This window comes from Strongylocentrotus purpuratus, unplaced genomic scaffold (genome assembly GCF_000002235.5).
Source record: "Strongylocentrotus purpuratus isolate Spur 01 unplaced genomic scaffold, Spur_5.0 spur5_scaffold_2, whole genome shotgun sequence".
Lineage (NCBI taxonomy): Eukaryota > Metazoa > Echinodermata > Echinoidea > Camarodonta > Strongylocentrotidae > Strongylocentrotus > Strongylocentrotus purpuratus.
The window spans coordinates 7454656-7480427 of record NW_022145605.1 but is presented as its reverse complement, the minus strand read 5'-3'; the positions used below and the strand labels follow the sequence as shown (position 1 = coordinate 7480427).

The 25772-nt window shown below is 36.9% G+C and overlaps 1 protein-coding gene across 1 annotated transcript; it reads left to right on the top strand.

The window, feature by feature from the left end:
• The first annotated feature begins 12205 nt into the window (after positions 1 to 12205).
• On the top strand, positions 12206 to 25480 carry LOC582626 (39S ribosomal protein L44, mitochondrial). Its single transcript, XM_030991552.1, has 9 exons — positions 12206 to 12322; positions 14997 to 15117; positions 15806 to 15993; positions 18187 to 18262; positions 20947 to 21031; positions 22331 to 22402; positions 23254 to 23402; positions 24242 to 24324; positions 24872 to 25480. Exons 1-9 carry the CDS (start codon positions 12232 to 12234, stop codon positions 25060 to 25062), a joined length of 1056 nt encoding a protein of 351 aa, XP_030847412.1. The 5' UTR covers positions 12206 to 12231; the 3' UTR covers positions 25063 to 25480.
• Positions 25481 to 25772: the final 292 nt, after the last annotated feature.

The window sequence follows — 25772 nt, the reverse complement described above, 5'->3', positions numbered from 1 at the left end:
TTTAGTTTGGAAAAGTTTTGCTGAATACACTGGAGTGATAAATCAAGTTCTATCCTTCTCTAACACATGTTCAGCTTAATATCTCAAGGTTAGCCAAATTAAAGAAAGCCTCTTTATGTACTTGTGTTTTGCAACGAACCATTACTTCTAACTTTTACAGAAATGCCTGTAAAAAGGGTGTTTCTTGGTATAACTAATATTTTCTTTGTAAGCAAACTTGTGCACAGTAAATGAAAAAGAGTGTGGATTGGGAGGGGGAGTGTCACCAATTAAAAAGTCTGTTTTTCTCAGATATATTGTAAAGGTACCTAGAATTTCTTGAAAGACAATGCATTGTTTTATGACATCTTATTCTGTAAGGGGGCATATCCCTGCCCTTTAAACAATAAAAGCTTGAAGGTAAAGTTTTACGACATCTAGTTATTGAATAACTAGGGGATCAGGGGTTAATACAAATAGAAGAAGGGGTTGGGCTTTGCCAAAAGCTTACGAGCCAAACAGTTTGGGAGGGGGTGCGTGTAGCAAGGCTCCACACAGGTTCGATTATGGAAATAGTTCACAGGGATAGGCTCTATACATAAAAGCCTGAGTGGTATTACATGAACAGTCTTTAAAAAAAAAATCATCATATACATTTTGTTCAACCATGCTTATAATAGGTAGGAACATGTAATATCTTTAAAAAGCCAGTCTAAAATAAACCAATTATATATATCAAGAACTGTTCTGGCAACTGATCTGTAATTAGAAAGTGATTGCCTTAGTTGTAACTCACAAAGCAGAAGCGTTTTTTTCCCCATTCCACCACCCCATTTGTTTTCTTCAATAATCAGGGTTGGGGAAGGGTCTTCTTCTTCTTCTTCTTTTATGATTTTCTGTATCATCATTCAAGAAGCTTTTTTAACTTTCATGTTCTATCAGTTTGTGTCATACAACATGTAAATCTCATTTGATCAGTCTGGATTTCCCAAGTCTAAACAGACATTACTTTCTAATAACTTCAAAATTTTAGCTGGGGCTTTAAAATCCACACCCATATCCTTCCCCAACCCAGCAGTTCCACCAGATAGCAAAGAGCAAACATATTTCCTTCCTCATATTTCCCTATGAAACCTCTCTCATTGCAGTACGAGTGTCAATATCTACATTGTAAGTGACCCCACCTATTTAGAGTAAGTCTCCTTCTTTGTTAATCATACAATTGAAAAGATGTCTGTACGTATTTCGGGAGACACAGCATATTTACATATTCATCTGTAACTATTGTTCACCTATACTTTTTCATGACTGTGATAAACAGACAAGATTGTCTCCCAAGCCTATACAAACATATATCTACATACATGCTTTTCAAATATACATTTACATGTCATGTGTCTTTTTCCCCCTAAAAACATTGAAGGATTTGGGCTAATATATCTTCATAGCTTTCCAGTTCACAAAATGAAATTATCATCAGCAAATGAAGAACATTTCAATGTGAGGAATATGTTCATTCTTATCAGCTTTGTGCCAAGTTTTATTTGAAGAAATACAACTTTGAAAATCTCCATCAATTCATAACTGTACAGTAGACCTATTACTAAAGTGATCATAGAAGTCTGAAAGAGACGCAGATTTTTACAACTCATGAAAGTTCCCTTTTCATTATGAGCAAAAATTATAAATACTTGTACACTGTAGTTGAGCAATATTGCATGACATTTCAGATTTCAATGTTCTGTTTTTGAAATTTTATGACAGATTTGTTCAAAGAAAAACCTCTTCTATTGCAATTTGCCTCTAGGTTGACATGATGTACATTATTAAACAACACCGATGGTAATAGTTTTCTCAACTTATTGGCAGTCATGAACATAAAGTTAGCCTATACTCCCTTAACTGCTTTTCTGCATATCCAAGCACTGATATGATTCACACAGTATTTGGACTTGGAATGTATCTCAATGACGTTTCATACCAGTTTGAAAGATTGAAGCTGTAAGAAAAATACAAACTGATGGAGAGAAGAGGGAAAGAACGATAGTTTAACCCTGACCCTGTGTGATACCATTCATGAAGCATTGTCTCCCCCAACTCTACCCATTCCAGTATCCGACCTTGGATGGTGAGGTTGAATAATCTCACACAATTATCCTTTATTCAAGTTCATTCTGGTATTGTGTTGTTTTTTTAAAAAACCTACAGGGGCCATGAAGACAAGCATGGAATACATGGCAAGCCAGACGGAGGTGGGGGTTAGACATTCTTTCTGGCTTTTGTCTCCCCCACCACCCCCAATCCCTAACAAAAAAGGTCTTTTTCGATAATAAAAGGGCTAAAAATGACACTTTGTTAGTTAGCAGGGGGTAGCAAATACTGGTAGAATACTTAACCAATAGCAGAGATTTTTTTTTTGGTGAGTGCTGCAATTTTCATACCTACATATATTTTCAACAAGGAAAATAATAATCTATACAATGTACAAGTATGTATGACACTATCACAGAGTGCCATATACACCTACCAGTATAGAGTTCATACAGTCATAGATCTATGGCTAGCCTAAACATAAAATAACCTACTGTGTGGATTGAGGATAATAAATTGTAAACCTGCAGAGGTAACTTCAGAAATGTATAAAGAGGAGGGAGGCACCCCCCCCCCCCCCCTAGTAAACTATAGCAGCCTCATGTAATGTAGACTACACCGTGCATAGCATACATGTAGATATTCCTGGGCCTTTAGATAGGGGGCATATGCCTATTTGTCCTACTCCACTGTTGCCTGCAGATTTGTATCTGTGTAAGGGGCAAGAAGCATAACCTGCACAAGAAATTTGATCACCTGTAGTTGTGCCTTCTTACCCCTACGATCCAATGTTATCACTACCATGAAAGCACAGGTTAAGGAAGGGTCACAAAACAAAGATCCATATCATCAACTGAGAACTAGAAGTGAAGGTAAGAAGCTTACAATGTTCACACAAAATGGAAATACTGGCAAATTCAACAGATACAAAGATTACATTACAACAAAAGGTAATTGTCTATAAATGACAATTCTTCTGTGTAAATTGCCATAGGCCTCCAGGGAAATATTGGCAAGAAAATTAAGTTTAACGGTATTCGAAACTGTTATAATGTTCTATTCAGCTTCACACACATGCAGAATTCCTTACATGAATAATTGACAATAATTTGACTTACACTCTAGAAACTTATCATGAACAGCATGTATGCTTGTAAACTTCTTATGACCACAAAAGCATGTACATGTACATCTGCATTAGGAAAAATCCTATACATGTAGGCCTATATACAGTACATGTATAGCTATTAAATTGAACTTCAGTTCTCAGACAAACCTTACTGGAGTGGGTGGGGGAAGGTTGTCTTACATTTACAGGCAGAAACCAGCCCCTGGTGCCAGTTTTCCAGCTTCTTTTCTTGGTTTCAAGTTATTTAAGGCGTGTCCTTGACTCAAGACAGGGCCCCCTGGTATGGCAGGGGTGAAGCCATGCTAGGGTCGGCTCGGAAGGGAAAGGTCAAGTCGAAAAACAGCTCAAATTATGAGCAGCCTGGGGTGCCATCACAGATGGTTTGCTGCTGCACCCCTAGAAAGTGGGCTCCTACTGGGGGGACCCCAAAAATGGGAGAGGCGGAAGAGGGGGAGTCACGATGACCAACTGCATGCATGGTCCAAAGGCATTACGTTCCGATCCCTCATTCCCATGAAAGTTGCTTTGAGTGTATGTATGGTATGGAAGCATTTCTACTGCCACAGTCAAAAACAGCTTGGAAACCATAATAGTACTGTATTGTGATTTATTGATCAAATGTAAGTTTAGAATTTATTGATTGAATTTAATTTTAGAACAGCCAGGGCAAATAAAAATCATGAGTGGGAACTAAAAAATGATTGAAATGTAATCACCCATGAACAAAGGAGACCCATAGAAATCTGATAAAGCTGCCTACGGGGGCACAGAGAGCGGGTGGGTGGGTGGGGGGGGGGGCAATGACGATATGAGAATCTGCTTACCCCTCCCTCATTGTGTAATATGGTTGAAAAGGTAAATTAGGGCCTCCCTAAAACATGAATGTAAATTTTCCACCAGGCAAATATTCAGAAATGAAATCTTTTATAAATTTTGTACAGAATTCCTGAACCACATTTTTAATCATATTGGAATTTTAATTTTTTTTAAATTTTAAATCCTTCAGGTATTGGTGTACACTGGCCTAAATTATTAATCATTAAAAAGCCAAAGGGAATAGCATTACAATGTAACACCATAATGAGAATCCTAAAGATCACAAGAGAGTTCTACGGGAATATTATGAAGAGGTCCATACATAAACAATCTCAATAGAATCTCAATGTCTGACAACCAAATATGGAAATGAAAGTAATAAAAGGGGAAATCAGCCAAACTAGAAAAGAAAAAAATGAGACGTCAAGAAAGGTGCCCCAGTCCTTGGATACACCTCCCCTGCTGAACCCAGTGGCAACCCCCTATGACTGGGTCAAAACACCCCCAGACTCTGAACAAAGGAAAGGTCATGGTAAAGAATTTGTGCATTCATAGAGCAAGGTATCCATTACCCAGCCCCCTGCCAGGAGAGGGGGGCTCGTCTCACCATAGCCTGGTCCTGCCTGCCCAGCCACAGAAGGGTTGGGAAATTGAATGATAATGTAAGGGGTCATATGTTAACAGAATTTCTTGTACTTGTAGGCGTGACCCACACACAAACACGCACAGAGCTGCGCAATAGACACAGACAGTCAGCAAAACTAAGGAAAACAAATTGACAAGTTGCTATTTTAAGAAATGTCTGCACTGAATGGAAAGAAATCTGATTTCATAGTCTACATTTAGGCTACATAAAGAAACTTAAATATACAGGCCCATATAAAGGAGAGTATGTTGATCTATTTAATTTTGTTTTTGTTTCGTTTAGTTTCTTTATAATTAATGTTGCCTAAGCTAAAGTAAAAGCATGTACTAATGTATGCCTAAAAGGTAAGTGATATACTCACTGAAATGAACACCTTTATGATTTCTGCAATTGTGTTTTTTTTTAAGATATCAAGAGTTTTTTATAAGAATTTTGATTGAGGGTTTCCAGACTGTAAAAGATACTATTCAATGAAATCATTCAAATCAACAACATCAATTTTTCTTAGGTACAGTAACTAACCATAAAGTATAACCATGAACTACCTCTATAACTTATATATCAATGAAATAAATCTAAAATTACAACATCCATTTTTAGATCAAGTTGATTTCAACCAAACTAATGAAGACTAAAAAGAGAGTACAATTCATGTTTTTCAAAGAATTCTGTCTAAAATGGAATGCCTTACACTTACAGTCAACGAAAAGTAAATGTGAGGCCATTGTCTTTTTTACCAATACAAAAACTGTATTGCAGTAATAATGTCTAACCAAGGACCAAGAATTCTAAATGACTAAACCCTGCATACAGAGGATTAAGTTGACAAGTACATTATTTATACTACCATCAGCTCTTTAGATGTAAGAAGTATTTTAGAGTTTGATAACTACAGTATCCCTAATATAATGTTTCACAACACTCAAAAACATACAAACCATTCATCAAATTGAATAGTAGATGAAGTATATTCCAAACTCTTCTAAAGTATACTAAAAATACAGTACATGTACATTCACAAAATTGAACAAGAATAATAAATCCATATCATCAGGTTTAGAAATAAAGAAAAAAATGTTTAGATCTATCCTCAATGTATGAAGCATCATCAGATGAATACAGAACAAGAAATATTAAACATGTTGACTTCAACCCCCAGTATGGGGCAAGGATGGAATCGTGCTGAAATGAACATCTTCTTTCTAAGTTTCCTGCCCTTGAAGAGACCAGTAAAAACCACAAGGGAACATTTACATATTAGGCCAAGGTCAAAACCAGCAGTTAGCCCCAGTCCTTTTTTGTTGGTCTTGCTTTCATGTCATCGCTACATCAGGTTGTCTGAGTATATCTTCACTGCATTGATTGCACCAAGATGGCATGGGTGCATTTTGGGAGAGACGATGAGGACATGTCTGATCTTCTTGACGTTGATTGCCACTTGAAACTTGAAAGCCTTTTAACACTAACAAGTACCCTTTCACCCCTGCTAGGCTTTTCTACAATCCTTGCCCCCCTTTCCATCGTGTGGTCCTGCCTGGAATAAGTAATGTCAGACAGGGGAGCGCACATAGCTAGACCGAATTTTCCGTCTCTTTCGTTCGTTAGCCTCTTATTGGGGTAGGGTCGGCTCTCTCTTTAGAGACGGAAGCCGTTTATACACATGTCCTTGCTAACGCCACGGCCAGTTCTGGTCGTAGCGTTTTGCCCCCAAAATCCCCCAAAATGTCATTTTACCTCGAGCATGTTATATTGTAAATTAGGCCTAGGCTATAATAAATCAGTTCCACTTACCAACTTGACTGAAATAATCAGTTTAATAGTCCCTTTTTAGGAAATTATGGGTCAAAATCGGAATCCATGTTGAAAAAGATTTTCAAAATGGATTTCGATTTTGACCCATAATTTCCTAAAAAGGGACTATTAAACTGATTATTTCAGTCAAGTTGGTAAGTGGAACTGATTTATTATAGCCTAGGCCTAATTTACAATATAACATGCTCGAGGTAAAATGACATTTTGGGGGATTTTGGGGGCAAAACGCTACGACCAGAACTGGCCGTGGCGTTAGCAAGGACATGTGTATAAACGGCTTCCGTCTCTAAAGAGAGAGCCGACCCTACCCCAATAAGAGGCTAACGAACGAAAGAGACGGAAAATTCGGTCTAGCACATAGCTAGCCAAACAAAATTGAAACAGAATTCAATCCCTCATCTTGTGTTACAAATGTGTTCTGCTTTGGTAGGTTTGGAGGATTTTCCAGACCAGGAATAAACCTCTCTCACTCTTCTGGGTTTTGCATTTCCCCGCAGAGAGCGACGGGGAACTGTCATTCGATAAGTTCTTGACGTATGAACAAAGAAATATGACCCACTTTGGGGAATAGAGATCCCGTCCCCACCTAACTGCATGAGAGATCACGGTAAAAACGATCGGGGTGGCTAACTCACACAAACACAAATCACAACACACCTCATCAGCAAAAACATTGAACAAAATCACTTATTTCTGCAAACGATCAAAATGATTCTTCATTAAATGAGAAAATTCTCGTAGTGCTTACTTGTGTCTTGCTCATCTTTAGGCGTTTGTTGTTCTGATGACCCCGGCTGCGCCATTTTCCGACCAAAAGTGGGGTCGAAAATTCGCTGAGTAGGGGCAGCTTCTGTCGCTAGTCACTTGGCCTCGGCTTATGAGCCTTGCGAGCGTTTGCAATGTACGGGTGGCGATCGGGGGAACGATCCTCTCATCTGCGGTGTTGCCCTAATGTCACCGGGATGATTAACGTGGGTAGTTCCGGGTGTGCTAGATAAGAATGGCTTCTCACGGTACGAAAGGTGGATGAGTCATTGATGTGCTAAAGTTATGAGTGCTAATATTGATAGTTCGTGATTATATTGTAGAGAGATACGTATCGTGATAATACAGAAAAAAGTAAAAGTGTCCATTATGAGAATACCTGAAAATTAAGGATTGTTAAATAAAATTAATACAATAATATTTTCAAAGTATGAAGAGATGGGAAAAGGGAGCATCTGCCCCCCTTCGTCTCCATTTTAATTAGTGTCCCCAAAAGATAATTTCTCGGTGAAAGACATGGATCCACGCCCCCACCCCCACTCAGTGTTATTAAGGCTACGCGTATGCATGTTCCCTCCCTTTGAAAACACCCCCCGCCCCTACGTGGGGAGTGTAAAGTCAATACGGGCCGTTTTTTGTGTATTACGAGCCGCACTTTGTAGCGTGAAAAGTACCCCTGTTTCTTGGGGGGGGAGGCGGGCATGAATCACCATTATTTGTTGGGGGGAATCGATATAAAAACTATTGAAGGAAAAAAAAAATCTTTCAAATGCCGTTGTAATTTATCCTTTTCATTTTGTTGACCTGCAAATGGGACATAGTACTTGTTTTGCAATAAAACAAATGAAAGCTCCCCAATTTGTTTATACATTCCACATGCGTGCAGGATTTTGTGATACAAAAGGGGTGGCTGAAACATTATGCTTTGGGGTCTAGGGGCAAAGCTGCAGCTGTGGTCCAGGGAGCCCCTAGAAGCTCCTGCATGGGTTTTCAATGTTTTAAAGACCCGGAAACGCCTCTTCTCGCATAGTTTTTTTTTCTCGATTTTTCAGCCAAGTTTTGCCTCAAAATTAGCTTATATACAATGTAAGACTCACTTTTTTTTTTATTATATTACAGAAGTTAAAATATTCTAGTATTTATAATAGCTGTAATACAGCGGAATCCTCAAATCCGTTTAGAGTTAGTTAGCCCAAAGAGCTCTCGTTACCACTTGGTTCAAGATTTTTCTTTACTGTTTCATAATTATGGAGTACTACTGTCTTTTTTTATAATAGGGGGGGGGAGGGGCTTCAAAAACTTTACGATATCATTGCCTTTTATCTGTAGATAACCCAAAGTGCCTGCCGCGTGAGTTTTCAAAAATAGGGCGTTTATAATTAAAGACCCTTTCCTACAACGACACGGCCCATTATTTTACTTTTAAATTAAGTCAGGCGGAAAATTAAAAAAAAACTAACATTGGGTCCTATAGGGATACAGACAGGGGTGGCGGAGCATCTTTCAAAATAGGAGGGCACCGACAAAAAAAATGGGCACTTTCTCGAAAAAGGGGCAACTACAATGGGAAACCTCAAAGCGAAAATATCATCCATTTTTAGACATTGGTAAAATATATACCCCTACATTGTGTTTACATTTTAAGGGATGATTCAATGTTTGTTTCTCTCTTTACATGGTCCAAGATACTGCTTAAGCATCATACTTTGCAGTTGGATGTGATGGTCTGAATATTTATATGCGAGCGAGCGAAATGAATTTAAACTCAGATCTGTGAAGTCGCAGTGCGAGAAAATTACACTTTATAAAGCTACTTTATAATATGCAAGCGAGCGTAGCGAGTAAGCTTTTTAAATTAAAGAAAAATCTGCTCTTAGTCGCTTTAAATGAGGAGTACATTTCATGGTGAAAGGAAAAGATGGCATATATCCAAAGGTAAAATGACAATTATTAAGAAGAAGAAAAAAAAACACATGTCTAAGTGAAAACTTGTCGAAATAAAAGGGGGCACCTATGAGATTTTATAAGAAGCATGCATCTATCAGAGGTGTCAGAAGGGGCATTTATGAAAAGGTGAAGGGGCTCTTCAAAACAAGAATAGGGGCAATTATCACAGGTGTAGGAGGCACTTATCAGAGGATGTAAGACGCACTTATATGAATATGGAATGGGCACCTAATAGAAATAAAAAGGGGCACTTATCTGAAGTAAAAGGGAGCACCTTTAGTGTGTAAAAAGTGTCACTCTATAGGGGTACTTTAAAAAGCTAGGCGTAGCCATTTCAAGTCAGGCGGGAATTTAAAAAAAAAAAAAATGAAAATTGGGTCAAAGGGATGCAAATTAGTTTGGGGTAGGTCTAGCTAACTGACGTCTATCGGGGGAAATGGAGGGGGCGCATGGTAGCTGCGCCTGTCGTCAGCGTATAGCCTGCGGCCGGTAGCTATGTCCATTTTTTAAATTATAGGCCTAGACTCCTCTTATGCCACCTAACTGCATTATAGATCACGGTACAAATTGATCGGGGTGGCTAACTCACACAAACACGATTTTGCCTGTTATATTTAGGTTTCTTTGTCTTATTCACGTTTTATACAGTTAGGGGCAGCGCTAGACCTTTTTCAGTGGAAGGGGGTGTAGAGGCCTCCATAAATTATTAGAGAAAGCAGCAATTCATTGTACCGTGCTGGCCTCTTAACTCTAATTGTCTTAATTCAGTTTTCCCCCGCGCGCAAAGCGCGGAAGCTTTGACGTTTAATGAAATTATTAGAGAAAGCATGCAGACGATTCATTGTACCGTTCTCGACTCTTAATCCTTGTCTAAATTCAGTTTCTCCCCTCCCGTATGAAGCGCCGAAGCTTTGAGGTTTCATTAAATAAAATATTAGAAAGAAGACGATTCATTGTACCGTTCTCGTTTTCAACCCTACTTTTGTCTGAATTCAATTTCCTCCTCCCGCGCTTTGCGCGGAAGCTTTGACAATTCATTAAATTATTATAGAAAGAAGACGATTCGTTGTATTGTTCTCGACTTTTAACCCTAATTGTCTAAATTCAGTCCCCCCCCCCCCGCGCGAAGCGCTAAAGCTCTGACGTTTCATTAAATTATAGAAAGAAGACGATTCAATGTACCTTTCTCAACTCTTGACCTTAAATTGTCTGAAATCAGTTCCCCCCTCCCGCGCGAAGCGTGGAAGCTTTGACCATCATTAAATCATTATAGAAAGAAGACGACTCGTTGTACCGTTCTCGACTTTTAACCCTAATTGTCTGAATTCAGTCCCCCCCCCCCCTCCCGTGCGAATCGCTGAAGCTTTGACGTTTCTTTAAATTTGACGTTTTATTAAACCCGACCTCTTTCTTTTTTTTCTTTCTCCCCTGTATATCAATTCTCAATTTTATTCTGTTCAGCTATTTTTCCCTCTTCGGGACATTTTTTCTTGGGGCGGCTACCCAATCACCCTCATATCTTCGTCATTATATAAACGCTACCAAGTAACCCCCATCCATAAATCGCTCTTAAAGTTCTTAAAAATCGGGTGATGGTTGTTTTGTTTGTTATGATATAATTTTCCTCCTCAACTTACACTCCTTCATTAAAAACAATCTATCTGCACCATGACAGAACGGAGCAATTTGAAGCAGAATATGTTATTGGTAAGAGTTGGGCAAAAGTTATATTCAAGTGGCACTTACTCTATACATACTTTAGTATTATTCTTTAGGCCCTTATTATTATAATCATGCGAGAAAATGAAGCGCAATTTGAAGGGATTCTGTAATAATATTGCACTGTCAACATTATTTTATAGAGAGGGGCCCAATCCTTTCAATATGGGGTGGGGAGGAGGAGGAGGGGGCTGCCAAATTTATAGCACCGTTCGACGTAAAAACAGAAATTCAGTTGAGCTTTCTTTACGGAGCTCTGGGGTGGGGAGGGGTGGGGCCGCGGGCCCGGGCCGGGGGTCAACACCCCCAAATAATCTTCAAGACACCCCATCTCGATTTTATTTTGTTTTTGTATTTTGATACTCAAGCATGAATTTAAGCGAGGTATTATTTATGATTTGAAAATGAAAGCAAAAACCCCAAGCGCCCCATATTCTTTTAGATCCTTGCCTGGAACATGGAGATCCGGAGGGGCAGGCGACATTCTTTCATTGCTTTTTTTTCTTTGTATATTTTATTAAAACAAAACATAAGAATCACATATTTACAAGATTCGGTACTGAAACAAATACAAAATACTGTATAAAAACAACACAGGTTTACTGAGCTGATCATTATTATTTTTATTGAACAATGAAGGCAACAAAAGTGGGGGCAGAAAGAGAGGAGGAGAAAGAAAATTCGGAGTTGAATTGGTTCGTCAACAGTTAATTATTTTTTTGTATTTGTTATTCTTTCTTTTTTCTTTTTCTTTTTCTGTTCTTGTCTCTTTAATTCTTTCTTTACTATTTTTTTCTATCTCTCATTCTTGTTTTTTCTTCTCTCTCTCTCTCTCTCTCTCTCTCTCTCTCTTCCCTCTCTCTCTCTCTTCCTATCTTTCTTGCTTTCTTTCTTTTAGGTTTTTCTTTCTTTTTTTGTTATTTAAAACTGTTTTTCTTCCCCCAATGAGTTGACATGTGCCGCCCCAACCCGTAGCTATGATGATGCACGACAATATTATTTGTTGACAGTGATATAGATCTATAGTAGCTTTTTTCTTCTTCAACAAAATGTTCAGGGGAGGGCCTGGGGGGGGGGGGCACTTAGTCCGAATGCTGAGTGCAGTGGTGGCTTCACTGGTCATTGGCCAGTTTCGTTACTGGATCAATTTCTTAAGTAAGAAAGAGAAACTGAAGAAAATCACAAATGAGAGATAGAAACAAAGGAAATTTTAGTAAAGAGAGAAGAAGATAGGTAGCGGGAAAAAAAGAAGAAGAATAACTCAAGAAAACTGAAGAAGAAAAAAAATCCCTATCAAGAACCTAAATCCGCAAACAAGCAATACAAAATGGCAGCCTCCATGTTCACACGATTTTCGTGCAAGTGCCCTAAAATTTTGCAAATAATAGCAAGTAGAACTTCATTACCTGTCCAAAACCGTGAGTAGGATCGAAAAGTTTAATGAGTGAATAAAATTGTAATTGAAATTTGTACAACTATTTCAGATAGAGGTGTTAACCGTGTATTTTCCGTAGTTATTTGAGTGTGGTCACGTTTGCTTGCCTTGCTTGACATGAACTGCATCCATGCTCTGCATTCTGGGCTTGCCTCGCCTGGATTGCGGGGACGGGTCGGCTTGTGTACCGGCGGTGGATTTGCCGCGCCATCGGCATAGGCATAGGATAGCAGCATAGCAGATTAGCAGGCACAGCAAAAGAATAAGCCGTACAAAAGCCATGTAGATCTAGAAACTATCATTAATGTGAGAGATTTTGTTGCAATCATGCAGTAGTCTAGAGACTAGACTAGTCTAAGCTAGAAATAAGAATGGATTATTGACCTTAGGGTGTCTGATCGCGCACCCGATGTTGTGTGCTAAAATTCTTCCCATAGAGATTACACGCATCCCTATGCAGCCTACGTGCATTGCGCGACCATGCAAAAAAAGTCAAATTTTTTTTTTCAAATCGAGATTCAAACCTTTATCAGTTGTGATCCTGAAGGTGATAATCAATGAATGAGGTGTCATATGAAAGAGCAGGTGAATTCCAATATTTCCAAAGGGGCGTAGCCCCCGAAATTCTAAAAATATCTTGGTCAAAACAGCAATTTAAACATTGTGTCCTGGCTAACTCTGAGGTTTGTCACTTTTGAGATATGACGCCCCGATCGATAAGTAGTCCCAGTCCTAAGGAACAATTCTATGTGATTATATTTTCGCTAGCCCCCAGGGATCACAACTGATAACAGTTTAAAAATACCCTTCTCGCTATTTGGTGGATCAGCTAATTAGGAGGCGTGCGCTCCGCTCAGTCCAAACCATGGTTACATCGCGTAACATCTCCGCGCACGAACGAAACCCCAAATTCAATTACACGTTATAGTGACTGAAATTATGGTTGGCAATTCCCTCGATAAACCCGGAAGTGAATACACGTTATAGTCAATGGCAATATCGCGGAGACATGTCTCCGCGATATTGCCATTGACTATAACGTGCATTCACTTCCGGGTTTATTGTGCGACGAACGCCAACCATACTAGTCAATCGCACATGTCGCGGAGACAGCGTAGCTCAAGCTGCAAGTCGCGGATTGGCTTAGCAGCATGCGTACGATATGCATACGCTTGCATATCGCGCGATACAGCTGTTTGGCTAAATTTAGCAAAACAACATCACTCTGCGTGGACGTCTTTTTCGTCGATTTTGACCAAAATGATATGAATATACCAGCGTGTTGGAGGGGCTGTAACTTTTGATAGAAACATCGGTGAGACTTGAAATTTGAAATGTATTATTCTGATAACATTTTTTATTCAAATATCAAACAAAAATGGTGAAAAACGATCCCAAATTGAAAATTGAAAAATCGTTCAGACACCTAATATTGTGCAGTTCTTATGATCTGGCTAAAGTGAAATTGCATTTAATAAATAATCTTGCAAAGTTGCATGACAGCATGTCCGACAAAAATTGAAATATTCACACTGCAGACTTGATACTAAAGCTACAGTAAAGCTAAAGAAACAAAATGTAATTTACATCACATGTCGAAATTGCAGGCTACTGAAAAATAGGATAATTTTTTTTCCCCTCTCTATTTTTAGTTGTTGTTTTAACTTTTATTTTCATACTCATCGTCATTAATAATTACCATGATTACCTAATACTAGAGCTGAGAGTGACTGAGTGTGACTGTGAGCTGTATGTTCAGACATAGTATGATCGTTTTGATGAATCAGCCATGAACGCTGACGAAACATGAAATTCATAATATTAAACACACAGACATACACACTGCACTGGCAGATATATAAATCCAAACATCGACGGCGAACATGATATCTTGACAAGTCTGAAGTTTTGTCTAATGAGTTTTCAGGGGAAATCTGTGTTTTCTACCCTGAAATAAAATCAGAAAATTAAGGAAACTTAGAGTTTAGAGTTGGACTCCTTGACTTTTACCAAACCTCCCATTAGTCATCAGAATTTTGTTTAGCTCTAGAATAAGAAAACTTCTGAGCCATACTGGCCATGCATAGATATTGACTTTTGTGAAGAAAACTTCTTTGTTTAAATTACTTATTACCATTCAAGTTTGCATAATGAGAAATTGGTATGCTTTTAGTTGACCACATAAACACTGTTGCTGTCTTCATCTGTAAATTTACACCTATCCAAATAAGATAGAAAAGTTAAGAAAAGGCAAGCAAAAAAATTAGATTTTCCTGTGACAGTTATGCAGTTTGAACATATTAATTTAAAATTTAAAGTGCACAGTGCTAGGTGTGGCTTTAATAAATTGGTATAACAGGAAGGAAACTTTGTTTTGAAAAATTCAATGGATTTTTGCATAGAATTTTTGGTTTACTAGTTCTAGATGGATTCCTAAAATTAAATGGCAACCTGGATCAGTCACATGACTAACTGACTACTACCAGTCACATGACTGCTGTCTAATCAGATTGAAAAGGAGTAAAAAAAAAATTTTTTTAAAAGTCAAGCTGACTGATACCCTGTCAAAGATCAGCCTCAGAAATGAAAGCTTGAATATCTTTTATCTTAGATTCTTCAAGACAATTGTTATTTACATTCTTCCATCCTATCCACAGATGTGCGTCACCATGCCCGATGGTTGAGACCGTTCCTCAATGCTTTGAATGGGCAGCTGAGTTACCTCAAGAGGAAGCATGGTGAAGAACCAGCCAAGCCCAGATCACATCAGGATAATTGGTAAGTTCACAATAGGCCCTCTTCATCGGCTCAGTTTTGCCAAATAACCTGCTATTTTCAGACTCAGGATATTATCCCGAAGCCGGAAATTGTGTCTACACCAGACCGATATGCTCATCACAACCAACTCGGACGTGTGCAAATTAGCCCGCTATTTTCTAAATAGCGGGCTATTTTGGAAACAAGACCAAGATTCCTCAGGACATTTTCTCAACCAAATATCCCGCTAATTGACTGATAATTTTGAGATTGAAATAGTTAAACCAGTGGGTTATTTGGCAAACTCTAGCTGATGACGACAGGCCTAGTTTGTAGCTCATGTAAAAAATTCACCTGTACCGACTTTTGATATGATAGGGATAGTGTTGATGATAGTGAAGATGAAGAAGGTAATGATGCTCTCATTTTGGTGATGTTGATATCATAATGATGATGATATTGATGATAAAAATGATGATGATGATGGTAGTGATAGTCATGGTGATGATGATTGTGGTGATTTTGATACTGATGATGATGATGATGATGATGTCAATGATGGTGACAATGTTAGTTTTAGTGGTGGTAATAAAGTTGGTGGGGATGATGATCAATGGTAAAATGATGATATTGGAGATGGTGATGATGATGATGATGAAGATGATGTATTGAGCTATCAACAATATATTGATCTTCTCATCCTCCACAGGGACTATAACAGTGAGATCTATGCTTTCTGTCAACGCTTTGGGGAAGAGTTCAACAGCGAAACCGTCAGAACGGCATTCACACATAAAAGCTATGTAGAGAAGGAAGAGAAGAGTAGAAGAGAAATGGGACTGTTAGATCAAGATGCAAAGCTTCAGCTTGATGACAACACTCAACTTGTAAATGCAGGTAAATAAAAAAGGATAATTTTGTTTCCCTAAGCGATACATGTACCGGTGCCTGAAAATCAATGTTTACTACACATATGTTTTAAAGAGTGACAATTTGAAATTTAATGAATGATTGGATGTGAGCCTGTTACGTACATGTACATCTAATGTCAACTTCACCTTGCGTTAGTCTAAAGTTTTGTAGTCATTTAACGAGTCATCTTCAGAATTCCTTTCTTCCGGCCTTAGGTGTGGGTATGTGTTGAGATACTAGTTATGCTCATTGAGATGTGCATTTAAAATTTTCAACAGTGTGTTCTAAAAGTTTATTATTTATTCATCATGTTCCAAAGATAAAACTATTTTTATTGTTTATAAAACTCTAGGGGTCTTGTTTTCATTGGATTACACATTTCCATTAATATTTAGCTAAAGTTGATACTAATATTTTGGCAAAAGAATATTGCATGAACTGTCATTTATTTGAGTAAGATTTTAATTATATTTCTGTGGTATTTATTTTAAAAATTAGCCTGAAATACTGCAACTGTACATTTTGAATGTTCAAATATATGAATGTTTCTTTTTTAATTGGGTTTAAACGGGGAAAAAGAAAGAAAAAAATTGCCTACTTGTAGAAAGAGATGTTTTTAAAGTTATGTTTACTGTTGTATCATGTTTGCCAAATAGGTGTTAAAACTGAATGAAGAGTACAAGCAAGTAGCTTCTAACATTCAAGCAAAAAATGTTTCTAGTTATTTATATATAGATTTCAAGGTAGTTTGAGAAGCCACATAACACTTTTTGAGGGGAATTAACAAGTGATAGAACATAAAGAATCATTCAAGTGTACATGGGAGTAGTTGAACTTTTCATTTATATTTATCAAAGTGTAAAAAGTGTCAAGCGCTACGATTTGTGTTTATTGAACTGTGTTGTTCAATTAGTTCATTGATTTGGCTAAAAAAATAATATTTCTCAGACCACAATGCGAATGCATTGATATGCTTTTATATTTTTCCACCCTATCAGTATTTATTGTGTGTTATCTGCATTCTTAGTTTCAGACTGTCGATACAAACATACAATAACATGGAACATGAATGCAATAGTTTGTCACTTGACAAACATATATTAATTTGAATGTGTCATGAAAAAGGCATGTACTGTAAGAAGAGTCAGGGAGCAGCATGGATAGAAAAAACAAGGATATGTGTAGAATGTTAAATTTTATTTGGTCCAGTTGTGCCAGTTTTGTGAATCTGTCTGCCCTCCATGATGTTTATTTCTATTTATTTATTTACATTTACATGTACCTGTACTTATTTAATTAATTATCTATGCATCTATATAATATTTTTGTTATTATTATTATCATCAATATTATTATTATTTTGTTGTTCTTACAATTGTGTGTTTTCCTACGATCCATTTGGGCTAATACCATTTTTTTTTTAAATGCTTGTATATCCTGTGGGGTTAAATATTTAATTGGTCTAAAATAGTTGATGCGCAGAAGCCACAGGGGTTGATGACCAACTAAGCTGTTAATGGAAAAATAATAGTCTAATCATGACAACCTTATATAACCACATGTTCATATATGTATGGATAACAGACAAACTTGGTACGAACTATGGAGGTGAAATGATATCGATCACCTAATCTTGGATGTTATAAAATACAGTGGGAAAGACAATCTTGTTATAACCGTAAATGAATCCCTATTGGACTAAATGACACACTCGGGCCAACACACCTTCTTTTGGTTGGGTTTATTTATTTATAGTGTAGAAGTTATACTACTGGAGATTTCTGTGAACATGGTCACTGACCCCGAGTCTGGGGTCACAGGTTATGAACCAAGGTTGTATACATGTAGAGTACCGAAGCTGTGCCGTCATAAAAATCTATTTTTAGAATTTAAAAAAAATTTCTTCATTTTCCGAAAGAGCCTTAAATGTAACGTCCAAATGTCGAAAACCAATTGAATATGTTAAGTATTGGCTGAGATATGACCATCTGAATGAAAAGATTTCCCATAGGAACTCAGTGTTATATGCTCTGGCTCCTAACCATTATGCTAGTGCCCTTCGCTAAGGCATTAATCCCCCATTACCGAACCCCTCAGATAGGACTAGAAGCTACAGCACCCTTGTTTACTTCTTAAATCATATTAAAGAGATTTGTCTCCTTGGTTCTGTTACTGCAGGATATCAGTTTTCATCAGATTATATAGCAGGATACCTCAGGCATGCCCTCCCTAAAGTACCTGAAGAGGGTTACAGGTGAGTCACATTATTTAAATTTTCTCTTAGTACCAATGCAACCATTGTAAGAGCAGATTGTTGACATTATACAAATAATACACAACAGTTCGGGCATTAGTAAGAATTACCCACACAAGGTACCTTTTGAACAGTCTGTTTGGTCTGTTTTGAAGGTACCTTGTGTGGGTAATTCTTAATAATGCCCGAACAAAAGGATATATATTTTTTGTTTTACAAGATGATGTTTTATTTGTTTTATAAAATGATGTATTATAACATGATTTTACTATAAATGACCGGCATAAAGTATTTACCAATGACCGGTCATTAGTAAAATTATGTGTTAGGCAAAATAAATGCCTGGTCACCTGCACGCTCTTAACCAATCATTTGATGAGGATCTGGTTCATCATCTTGTAATGGTTTTTTTTTAACTGCAAATTTGGAGTTATGATAGGAATGGTACAGACAGTCAATGAAGATAATGATAATGGCTTTGGTGTTGTTGCCGTTGGTGTTTTTATCATTGTTGTAAATGATAGTGATGGTGGTGATAAAAGTAAAGGTGATGATGAGAAGGAGGATGAGAAGGAGGATGAGTAGGAGGATGAGTAGGAGGTAGATAAAGAAAAGAATAAAGCTAAGGTTTAGTGTAAGGTTGATGATGATAATAATAATAATAATACAGAGTATTTGTAATGCGCCATCTCCACATGACTAATGTGTTCGAGGCGCATGGAGAAGAAAAACTATAAGTACACTAAAATACACACAAAAATGAACAAGGACAATGTGAAAGTAAAACTAAATCTACTGGAAAGCCGCTTTGAACAAATGAGTTTTGAGGGCATGTTTAAAGCAATCTACACTTGAAATATAACAAATATGTTGTGGCAATTGATTCCATAGTTGAGGTCCAGCGTGTGCAAATGACCGATCCCCCCATGATTTCTTAGTTTTTGGAACAACAAGCAATTGGGAATCGGAAGATCTTAAGCGTCTGATGATAATGTGATGTTGTTTTTCATTGTTATTAGTTTTGATGGTTATTATTATGAAGATGGTGACAATTATGATGATTGATGATGATGGTAACGTTATTAAAGAAGGTAGAGATGGTGGTGTGGGTTGTGCTGAGATGGTGAAAACTAAAGTTGTATACACTTCAAAATCAAATTTTCAAATAATACTAAGTATGACATAAATTTATTTAAATAAAATGGAATAATGTTATTTTATGATTATTTTTTAAATGGAGGAGGAATTAGGACTAAGAGGGGAGCACTGTTCTTAAAAATGTTTCCCCTTTATCACATTTTAATTACTCTAGTCAGACATCTTTTGTTTATTATACCGGAGTGTTGGCTCAGTCAGTAGAGCGTCCGCCTCACAACCGGGAGGTCGTGGGTTCGAACCCCGGCCGCGTCATACCAAAAGACGTTAAAGGATGGGAGTTGTTGCTACCTTGTTTGGCGTTCAACATTAAGGGATAGAGCAACGTCGATCTGGTGCTGCTCAGTGGCTGCCGGGCTCACGATCAATTGGGCAAAAAGAATTTCCGTTTCGGTTTAATAAAATTTGGAGTGGACTATTAGACTATTATTATTATTATTATTATTATTATTATTATTATTTAGTATTTGTCAAGCTTTGAATTGTAAATAATGCTTGATAGGTACCGTAGCAATATAATAGTTATATGTAAATAATGTTTATTTACCATTTAATTGCATATTTGTAATTAAATGTAACATATGAAAATATAATAGTTGTATGTTACATTTGATTATAAAAAACCATTTAAAATCATATTCAAATCATATTTGAAATTTGCTGCTATTTGGGGAATAGCAATTTGTCTAATTAAGAAGACGTTTCTTTGACATATATTCCTCTGTATTGCACTGATTTCTTAACCTGACTTTACATGAACCATTGAAAGTGTAATGTGAGGAACGTGCCTACTAGCACTACTAAAAAATGACAATAAAACAACATAAAACAATTTATTACCAAAACAAATCAATATTTGTGTGTTTTTCCCCTCACTCCATGTACATGTACATACAAGAAAGTGATAAATAGGTAACAACTGTATATCCTAAGGGTGATTGAATACCCGCACTCTTAATATTTCAATACAAATTAAATCTTTACAAAATAAACAATCCACCAGACAAAAGTATCCGTTGCACCCTGAAATATGGAAGAACATACTTTGGGATCGCTGAAAGGCAAAAGTGATATTCGTGATTATTCCCAGGTGACCGGAGGTTATATAAACATTCGTCGACCCTAACAACATGTTACCTGGCGAGCGTGGCATAAGCTCGGCATCATCTTCTCCCTCTGTAGCCCTTTCCATCATTGTACCCCCAATCAGCGACAAGCGAATACCCACAAGCGTCGTAAGCAGAGTGCCACCTAACTCCCCGGTGACTATCACAGTCGACGCAGCCATGCGATAGAATCCCCTCCTCCCTCGCAAAAAAAGAACAACAGTTTGTCTTTCACGACACCAAATACCCCGAGCCCTAGTCCTGCTTTTCCTTTTCGCTTTAACACCAGGAATTTTGATTCCCCGTTTTGCTAGAAGCACGAATACATTACCTTGCCATGTGGATATTAATTTTCATCCTTCACCCTCTGATTGTTCTTGTTTTCTTCTCTAATTCTTTGTATTTTCCTTTGTTTTTTATCAGGGCGATCAATCAGTATCTAATGAACGGAAAAGTGCTGTCGTATGTTGCCTCTAACCTCGGCTTACGTGATCTTGTATTATGTGCTGTAAGTCAAATTAAACATTTTTTAACGGTAGTTTGAACGGTTTGTGTTTCACACATAGATGTGTCTGTAGGCTACTTTCATTCTTATTTATTTACTGCTGCAATCAGACTTTGGGATTTCTTATAAAAGGTTGCATTTCAATATTTCTTGCTGTGCCTTGGCACATATTGCAATATTTGCAATCAGACTTTAGGATTTCTTGTAAATGGTAACATTCCATTTTTTTTTCTTGCTTTGTCTTGGCATATATTGCAATTTTTTTCTTCAAAATACATTCAATTCATATTTTATCAAAAAATTTAAATGTTGGTCTCTTTTATATTAACCTCTGGAGATTTAGATTAAAGCAAGACATTAGAGGGGACTGATCACCAATAATTATAATTTGCCATTGGTAGAAGAAACTCATTCATACAAAATGATTGTACAATACTTATATACAATATGCTTATTATGAGAGAGAAAACATAGATTTAACTCCTGTATATGCCAAATCCCTTGCAAATATGTGTTAGTTTTTTTAATTCATAAACAAAAAATAGTATTCACTTTTGTAGAAAAACATTGAAATAGTATATGTAGGTAATTAGGTATCACACCTTGCATTTTATTTCAAAGCCTCTGTTTTTAAGCCCCCCCCCCCCCTTTTTTTTAAACATATTTTATAGATAGCAAGATACATGGAACAAATTTTTTCTTCTGTGTGTAATCCATTGTCCATGTCTCATCAATGAGTTAGAAGTAAATGATATTTCAAAAGTTATCCTATATTTTATTTTCCTTTATTCTTAGCGTTTGAATTGCATAATTTGACATTATGTTACATTTATTGGTAACATTCACATGTACATGTACTGTACATTGTTCATGTATATATTGTACAAGCTCTATTGCCTCCTTTTTAGAAAAATATATAACAACATTATCAGCCATTCAAAAAGTTACCAAGGTTATTTGATTTGTTTTACATAGTTTGATTAATATGATGTTAATATTTATTGTTGAAAATGTGTTATTTAACATGGAAAGAAAGCTCAGAGGGCAAAATAAATTAAAGAGTTCATATTTTTAAGTTGAAGATTGATTATAGAATTTTTTTTTTTTATTTATTTATTTTTATTTATTTATTATTTTTTTTAGGGGGGGGGGGGGGCATTTGTTTTGTCATTTGTTTTGTCATTTGTTTTGTGTTCTTTAAATTCTTTATGCCCTGAATCTGGATATGCTGTTAAAATAAGTTATAATTATATCAAAGGGTGAAGTTTGATGTTACGTATACATTTACAATTTTCATTGCAGGATTTTCCGATTCCGTCAGAAGTGATGGAATCTACCCTCATGGCAATCGTCGGTGGCTTGCTTGAAGATCAGGTAAGAGAATGGACAGAAGAAACAATTTCTGAAAACAAAGATATAGTAGTCATTAAACATAATTTGTGTTACCTGGTAAATATGGTAATACAAATAATAGTGCAATAATGATGATAAAGGTGTAATTTTGATTATGATGATGATGGTAGTAGTAGTAGTAGCAGTAGTAATAGTAATAATAACAACCACAATAACCACAATAACAATTATATTAATAATAAAGATGATAATATACAAATAATGAATGGTTATGAGTTCAATAGTGCGAATATGTTCATGAGTTGAATAGAATTAACGTTAATCTTTCAACGAATGAAAATATTTGCACTATTAAACGAATGAAAAACATTCATTATTTGTTTTATACAACATCGAAGAAGACCTAATAGAACGTTAATCAGCAAATTATGCTTTACTCCTTATAAAGATAAATTAAAGTTCGAGTCAAGCCTTCTCGATTACATGCAGATTGCCTTCGCGTCAGATACACGCAGGGATACGCGCACATGCAGCAGAGAGGTACGCAGTCTGCATATAACCAAAAATGCACAGCGCATATAACCAAAAATGCACGACCGTGCAATATACCATCTATTGAATATCATGTGACCAACAATCGTCCAATCAAATGACAAGGATCCACGTAGGTGTTGTATAATACAAATTATTGAATTCATGTTTAACTGATAATGGTAAACATAAATGAACCATTCAAATATACCATATGCTGCAACAGGGAGAGGGACAAATGCTAAATAATAGATATAAGGCAGACATTATTAACACATTTCCATATCAAACAGTATAACTTTTATTTCATCAAATATGTTATGTTGTTATGACATTTTCAGGGCATGGACAGGGCTGGTCTGTTTGTTCGTGATTTCATCATTCCTCAACTGATGGACAAGGACCTATGTGATGTCTGGCTCATAGACAACCCCATGAGCCTCCTAGTCCAGGTCTTAGCCGATCAACAGAGGGAGGAACCAGAAGCAAGGTCTGGTCTTGTCGTTTAATACAATTTACCCTTAAAGGCATCATTTAACAATGTTAAATCTGAGATGCCCGGCCCTGCGTGTTATCATGGTCTGTGATATGATGTAATATTGAAGCCTTAAAGGTAAAGACCAGTTTTGGAAATGCCCCCCCCCCCCCCTCTCAAAAAATGAAGTGGAAGCTTTTATTACCAATCATGTGTGTTTTGACTAATATGTGATGATACAGATTTTGCTGAAAAACCGCCTACTAATTTATATATTTGGTAAATTATTATATCTATGTGGACCTGATAGATATCGCACACGTGTCCTGTAGTTCCATATACATCTTTCTGTGTACAGTGCTTGTAACTTTACCAAGACTGGTGGTTGATGTGGGTGGGTACAACTGATCCATGTGTCCCTCCCCTTTTAAAACATAATCTGGCATACCTTTACCATATTCTTCTTTTTTAATTGCCCCCTTGAAATTTGTGACACCACCATATAGGCACCTTTTTTGTTATTTATTTTTTTTCTTTTTCACAGACATTTTACAATGGTACCCCCTCCCTTATAGAATCCCAGAATCTACCCATGCTTAAAGCCTATCTGCACTAGTTTGGCCAGGAGGGATTAAACGTCTCTGCGTGGTCACTGACAGTTAGTTATTTCATCAAATCAGCTCTCAATTAAAATAAGAAAAAGGGGACCATGGGGGACCAATGGCCACCGCTTAGGCATTGTTTGCTACATATAGGGGGCAAGTAGCTACAAGTAGTGCAGTCCCGTTTCAATACTTTTAAATTTTTTTATGTATCTTTTTTAAAATTTCCTTATGTTCTTTCTTTCTTTCTAGATTGTTACGTGAAGCTGGAAAGAACACATTCACACCTCTCTTTATGGTTGGAATCTACAGTGATAAGAAACTCCTTGGTTGGGGTATGTATTATGTTCTATAGTCAATGTTTGCATTTATTGTCGTGAAAAATAATATTGATGTATTGCATGTTGTTTTATGAGTTGTAAGGATTGAGATTAAAGTGAACTGTGTGGATTAATTTTTTTGTTTTTCATTAAAATGAATGAAATTATAAAATGGCGTATATCGTATGTTTGTATGGAAATGATCATCTCCAAATAAGTCATAGATCTGAATTGAGGGTCTGTTAAATTGAAATGAATCACAGAAAGATAAAGTAAAATTAGCAAAATAGACTCGGCCAAAGTAAACTGAATTGGAATCATAAATTTTAAAATTAAACTGAGACTGAAATTTAGGCTGATCTCAATTGAAATCTTAACGTAATCACACTTCAGAGCAGCCTGCTTTTAACTGAAATGAACTTAATCTAACCTAATAAAATAATTGTAACTTAAACCCCCTGACTAGTCAAAATCCTGACTGAAATTAATAACAGACCATAAACAGAAATTACCCAAGCTGATTGAAACTGAATCTTTGGTTATTTTATCCTCTCTTCTCCAGCACCTGGTGAATCCGTCACGATAGCTGAAGATGAAGCTGCTCGCGTTGCCCTCAGGAACCTGCTTGGCATCCCAGAGAATAGACCACCCCTCCCTGTTGATAACAGTATCAGGCACAGGATGCTGCATCAGAGTGTGGTCAAGGAGTTGGAGAAAGGGGAGCAACATCAGGGTCAGATTGCAGCCAGTTGATACCAGAAGGAATGCCTCAATGAACTCTTTTTACTGTATGGTCAATGTGAGCCCACCTTCATGGGTCGGTGTGTCTCTATAATCCAGTATCCAATTGGTCCCAAGTTCGATTTCTGATTCATCCAATGTCCTAATTGGGCCTAGATCGTCTTGGTCCAATATCTTCATCCATTTGATCCTAGGTTCAGTTTGTCTTATTTGTCCTTCATTCAATTGGTCCTAGATCATTTACGTCCTGATTGAACCTATTGGTCATATGTTCTATTGGTTCTAGGTACATTTCAACCCACATCCTATTGGTCAAACATTACCTCCTACTGGTCAAATATCTGATTTTTCCGACATATGATTTGTTCTACCTTTGATAAATCCTCCATCTGGTCGGTCCAATGTCCCATTGGTCAATCATCCTAATGCCAATGGTTTTATTAAACTGACTTATTTCCGCAAAAAATTGTGGCTGCGTTCTACTATAACATTTCTATTAGCCTCTTATGTTTTAAACCAATTTTCGGGACGGAAAGCAGTTTAAATATAAAATAAATCTTTAAATGTGAATAATTCGAAAAGTAATTTTCGAGTTGCTTGCGCACTAACCCCTTCTGCCACCTGGTCGACGATTTGTTCTATCTTTGATGAATCCTCCATCTGATTGGTCCAACGTCCCACTGGTCAATCATTCTATTGGTCAAACATATGATTTGTTCTGA